We start from the raw sequence: 6,000 nt of genomic DNA, 5'->3' as shown, positions 1-6,000 counted from the left end.
CATAGTAAACCTCTCTATCTTATCTGTTTCTTAGTAAAAACACTGAGTGGCATGCTTTTTCTTTAGGCAAATTTTCCTCACTCCTCTGATTATATTTTCCCTCTGGAATAACAATATTCTGTCAGGAATATCTGTTAGGCTATGTTCTTTGTATTGATGAGGAAAGAGATAAAGCATTCATCTAAAGATGGCTGTAGTTTAAGATAAACATCACAAAAGCCAAACACAAAAATGGATGCTCAAATACCAACCATATCAGTTTTCTGGCACTTCAAAGAAATAATTTTCTATCACATTGCCTTTGTCTTGCACAAAGCTCTTTTTCTTGCTCATAGCATCCAACCAAAACTACTGGGGGAAGGGGATGGACAGACTGGAAGGAGAGCCTGTATGACTATGTCAGCTAGAGGCTTCTGAGTTGCTTTTGACCTGAAGTTGCCTGTTGCTGAGTAATGGCATTGTCATTATTTTTTGGACAGTTTCTCAGGGTAATAAGAGAGAGTGAAATAAAACATTTTTCAAAGCATTTTGCCCATCAAGGAGAGAAACTCTTGGGCATTTCATAGTTTGGCTTGTGACTATGTTTACTTTAATTACTGCAAAATCAGAATACTATTAGTTTTGGTGGTGGAGGGTAGGGAGGTGGGGGTGGAAAGGCATAGTGCATTGGCTTCCATGTCCAGAGGACAGTTGTGTATAAATGTATTTGCATGTGGGCACAGAGTATATAGTTTCAGTTTTCAGTGTGCTACACTTGTCCTTGTGACTCCAAGAAAATTATTCTTTCCTTACTCTCATGCATATGTTTTTCATTTGTAAAACATAAATATGCTCTTATTGAGAAAAAAAGATGTATACATATGGTAGTCTGTGAGGGAATGTATCAATGTAAATATGGATTGCACAAAGTTTGGGTCATGCTTCTCAGGGGTGGAATGTATGGGTAGACTGTGGTTGCAACCTTACCACAAAATTCAAGATCATATAGTAAATTGGCTGGCTAAGCCTCCTCAGTGCTTTCTTCTGTTTCCTTGTGTCCTTTCTGTTTTCCTCCCTTCACTTAATTAAATTTTGTTCTAGAGTTGATCTGTTTTTTCCTTGATCATTTGCTCATATTGAAGTAATAAATAACAATTTTCATCAATTACAAATTTATTCATTATTGAACTAAAACTTAAGGTTATTTTAAGATTTATTTTAACTGTGTTTTATGGGCTGTGAAGTAAATATGTACCATCCTCTATACATATTCAGGTGCAGTCCTGAAAAGGTACAGATAAAACCCTTCAAGTCCTTAGGATGTAGTTATAAATACCATGTAAAAGATAGCACAAATAACTACACACAGTTGGTTCAGATCAGATGGAAATCAGATTTGCAGCTGCTTATGCAGAGAAGCAAGAAATGGAAATTATTGTAAGCAAGCTGAAAATACCTGCTGTCAAAATCAGCTTGTCCTGTGATCATCAGAGTTACATCCTTCTGCTGCATAATTAGTAGGTTCAGAGTTGCTGAATTTGATACATATCAGTGCAAAATTGGGAACCCTGATCTGTGAAAATGGAAGCACAAGCTCTGCTTTCATTAACACTTCACCATTATTGCTGTTTTGACCAGACAGCATCTGGAGGGGAAAAAAAAAATCAACACCTAGTGATGCATATAATGCTTCCTGCTATAGCTTAACAGTAGGGGGTTTTGCCTCCAAGCTAGAGAGAAAAGGAAAAGAATTGCTTGCTATGAGCTGGAAAAGCAGCGCAGTTGGCTCTGGCAGTGAGGGGGTTGACTGACAGTCTGCAGTGCAGTGGAGTTAGCTGAGCTCCCTATATGGCTGTGGATTAGCTATATGCTAATACTGATAGGAGAGGAGCGATACAGAGCGCAGTGAGCTGACGGTGGAGGCGATCAGTCTCAGCAGAGCTGACTCCTCAAGAGCCATGGCTGAAGGGGGTGAAGGAGGGGAAGATGAAATACAGTTCCTACGAACTGTAAGTATCTGCTTTTTATAGGTCATGTAGTACATGATTTTGTGTCTCATGTCTATTTCTTTTCTGCTGTAGCAAAAATAAAGTGTTATTTCTGTGCTGGGCTTTGCCAAATGGGAGAATTGATTTAGTCGGTGGAAAAAATAAAGCAAGAATATGAGCTTTAATAGCATCAGGCAGTCTCGGTGTGTTCTTCCTTGAATTTGCTCAATAGCCAGTTTGGTATAAGGAGACCTATTTCCGCTGTAATCCCCTGTGTTTGAAGCGTCCTCGTCAACTTTGTACTTGGGTTTCTAAATGTAGCATGCCAAATATGTGACCTCTGAAACTTCTGTCTGGGTTAGATTTCACTGACATTAACAGAAGCTTTGCAAATAGGAGTGCCTTAAAATGATGAATAAACCTAGCAAGCCCTTGACGACCTCTTCTGATAAACATGCACACAGAAGCACACTTCTGTGTAAGGAATACCATCAGATGTTGAAGTCAGGGCTCTGGAAATGTTTGGGGTCTTTACATAAAAGAAGCTTATCTTAAAAGGAGATAAGCATTTTTTTGGGAAGGGGTGTTAATTAGTGAAATAGCCTTCACTTAGTGTAGTTTTCTGTAGAGAGCCCTCACACCATTCTTTCCTAAAGCTTTACACAAATCTAGTATGACAACTAATCTGGACTTTTAGGCAAGTAGTGTACACGCATTAATTTTTGGGAAGAGTATAAGATCCTTTTCATGTGTCATCTTGTGTCTCTCATTATTTTTACCCTTCATGACTAAGATTGTGTTGTTGTGTAACTAGCATGAAAAAACTGCTATTAATAAGTGTATTCTCTTTCCATACTATCTTTACTTTTCATTTGTCACAAATAATGTTCTAGAAACAGTCTCCTCTAGAGTTGATTGAACTTTAAAGGATAAGTTACTAAAATAAAACATGCTAAGTTCCCAAAGTAAGAAATTACAAGGTTGATTTGTGGGAGGCTGGGATAATTTATGTATGTGAGATAAAGGTTGGAGAGTGGTGATGGCTCCTGCTGTTTAGGTGTGATGAAGTGTCATTAGCACTTTTTAAGCCTCGGAGAATTTCATGGAGGGGGTGGGGAATGGATAATCACAAAGAAGAATGTTTTCCAACATCCCTCCCCTCCACTGCACTTTCTAGACGTACCTGTATTACATAGTTTAACAGATAACTCAGCCTTTAGAAGAAGGTGCTTTAATCCAAGACAGGAGCTCCAAGACAGGAGCTTTAAATGAATATCCTTCATCCAACGTTCCAAGTTGTTGCCTTGGCTGGACACTCATCCTCAGTGATGAAGTCAGAAGCTTTGCCTTTTCATAGGTAGCCTGCGTGTGCTACATGAGATGGCAGTTTCTGCTGCTGTGACCCACTCTTGTGCTAGAATAACTATTGCACTTCTTTCCAATGGTTAAAATAAAGTGCTAAGTAGAGGTGTGGGTTAAAATGGAAATAGTAAAAGTGAGGCTATCCAGAAGTGTTTCTTCTATTTAGTGTTAAGAAATCTTTTACAGAGAAAAAAAAATGGACTAGATTTCTGTCTTAGAAGTCCCAGCTTCTTCTTTCTCTCAACGATCATATCAGTTACTGCTGTCTCCTCTCCATTATAAATAACTTCCTTCACATTCATGGGGAATGGATGAATTGTTGTTTCTTAATATACTGAGAAAGGAACCATTTCTGGTTCCTGAGGTACTGAGTGCTACAGTGAGGTACACCTTCAGTACTGATTTCTTACAGCTTTTATTGTTGCCTAAACACTGTACATACAAACATAAACTACAGCAGTCCTTTAGAACTCTTCCAGTGAAATTGTTGATCAATTAGAATCTTCTCCAGATCAAAATGTTTTCTGGGAATTTGGATTGCTAGTGAATGTTTCCCAGGCTTGTGCAGCTGAATCTTCCTTTGAAAATGTTGATCTTGATTTTCTTATTTTTGAGTCTTTAGAGAGAAGTGGTCTAGGGTGTTTTAGGCTCTCAGAGATAGCTCTTTCTTGGTTAGGTATAAAATAAGATTAGATATTTTTTAATTCAAAGACATCATACAGTATTTTTTGAAAGAGTAAGAGAATCAACCCTTGAAAGTCCACTAAAATTAATGTTTGCTATCTTAAAGAGAAATTTCCATTTGTCCTCCATTTTTCATTGGTTATGATTTTTTTACCCTTCCAGATCTAAGTCGTTGTATAGTTTTGTGCCTCACTTTTAGGTTCTTTGCTCCTACAGAAGGTTAAGAAGCTTGGAAATGAATGACAATGATGCCTGTATTTGTTTCTAGAGAGTAGCAAACTTGTGGGCACATGTATAACATATAATGGGAAGATTTTTACTATCACTTTTTGTTTCAAGGTGTATTTGATTAGTTTGGCACCAATGGGAATGACAAAGACCTTAGCCAGTTCCAGAGAGGATAACAACACTATCATTGTCCTAGTAGTAGTAGTAGTGTGTCTTCAGTACTCATTTCAAGTACATCCCAATGCTTGTGTGAAGCCTTTATATGCAATGACAGCATTTCAAGGAAGGTGTTACCAATACAGTGTAATTTCCTTTCTGATTTTTCCCCTGACTTGTTCAGTATGAATATAAATTAAATATATAAACACACATAGTTTTTTCTTGCACTTAGTGTTTGGTCTTTGTTATGAAATCTTTGATGTTTTGTTTTTTGTAATAATGCTTGGAATTTTTTCTCTAGTTTTCTAGTTGGTGGCTTTTTTCTGGATTTCACTCTGGATATTCAGTGTATGTGTATGGAAGAGAGAAGCAGAGCACTTGTTGCATGTGTGTAACATACAATACTGCCATGCAATGTTTGTTTAGGTGATTTCCCCCTATTGTTTATTTGTTAGCCCTGCCTGAGGTATGAATATATGAGAAATCAGTGAAGCTGACATTATGCAGCATTAGGTGAGAGCACATCTGTTAACCTGTGTTGTTTTGAGATAATGCACTAAGGGATACAGAAGGAACCCTGTAGCCCTTGGCAATGTAGATGAGTAACTGTATTCTTCTTCAAGACTTTCCTAGCTACTGGGACTTTACTACTATGATAAATAGACAAAGTCCTCTCCTCTTCCAAAATTATTCACAAGTTCTCACTGCGGCTGAATTTATCAAATATGAGCTGGTGTCTTGGATCAGAGACCTTATGTCTTTCTCCATCAGAAATACTTATATAGTCACTTGCTAACAGAGAGCATGGTTGGGGGTGAGAGGAAGTCCCACCCCTGCCCTGTGCAGTATAACTGTCCTTGTAATGAAGCATATCAAAGTGGTTTGCCATCTTACGGTCCAAATTATGGTGGTAAATTAGTTAATAGGTCTATTGCTTTGTTATTTTTCTTGAAATTCATCATATTAATGTTAATAGAAATACTGGGGTTTTTTTGAGATAGTTCATTAGTCAAGAAAGTTTTGCCTTGTTTTCCAGATCTAAATAGTGTGTGTGTGTTGGCATGTATGAATATAGTGTGTGCATGCCTTTGTACATGTCTCTGTGCATCCATGATTATTTCCCCAGCTGGTTACAAGTCCTTCATTTTTCTGAGTGACAAAGGCTTTAGCAGCTGATCTTTCTCTGACTTCTGCTCTTTTAACAGCTCGTCTCAATGACCTAACTTTAAGTGTTCTGATAAACCTCTCAAATCATTATCCAAAAATTTACACATAGAAGTGGGAAATTACTTTCTTCTATAGTCTGTATTTAAATAGCAAAGTACTGTTGTTCTATTCTAGAATAGAATATCTGGAATTTTTTTTTCAGGATCTAGTCCATGTACATAGATTTACACAATGAGTGTACAGTTGTTTTTTTAGATTTTTTTTGATCATTTGTATATTAAATTGCTGCTCAGAAACAAGACAACTTAGTGACTTACACAGAGATATACAGGTGGATACACTTTCCTATCTATATTGCTTGGAAACAAGCTCTTCTACTGTTGAGATGTTACATATCAGATGAGAAGTAATCTCAGTTTTACGATATGAACTG

The 6,000-nt window shown here is 37.3% G+C and overlaps 1 protein-coding gene across 14 annotated transcripts in view; it reads left to right on the top strand.

Moving 5' to 3' along the window:
• The first annotated feature begins 1,811 nt into the window (after positions 1 to 1,811).
• The window catches only part of RYR3 (ryanodine receptor 3), a 212,354-nt gene continuing 208,165 nt past the window's right edge, over positions 1,812 to 6,000 (top strand). For 13 of the 14 annotated variants that reach the window (XM_064658448.1, XM_064658446.1, XM_064658447.1 and 10 more), the window contains exon 1: positions 1,813 to 1,988. In XM_064658448.1, coding sequence (XP_064514518.1) covers positions 1,938 to 1,988 — 51 coding nt within the window. In that variant the 5' untranslated portion in view covers positions 1,813 to 1,937. Of the gene's footprint in view, positions 1,989 to 6,000 lie in introns of all 14 variants that reach the window. The other variant, XM_064658435.1, reaches the window with a different exon arrangement.

This window comes from Pseudopipra pipra, chromosome 6 (assembly GCF_036250125.1).
Source record: "Pseudopipra pipra isolate bDixPip1 chromosome 6, bDixPip1.hap1, whole genome shotgun sequence".
Classification (NCBI taxonomy): Eukaryota; Metazoa; Chordata; class Aves; order Passeriformes; family Pipridae; genus Pseudopipra; species Pseudopipra pipra.
This window is presented reverse-complemented; position numbering and strand designations above follow the sequence as displayed.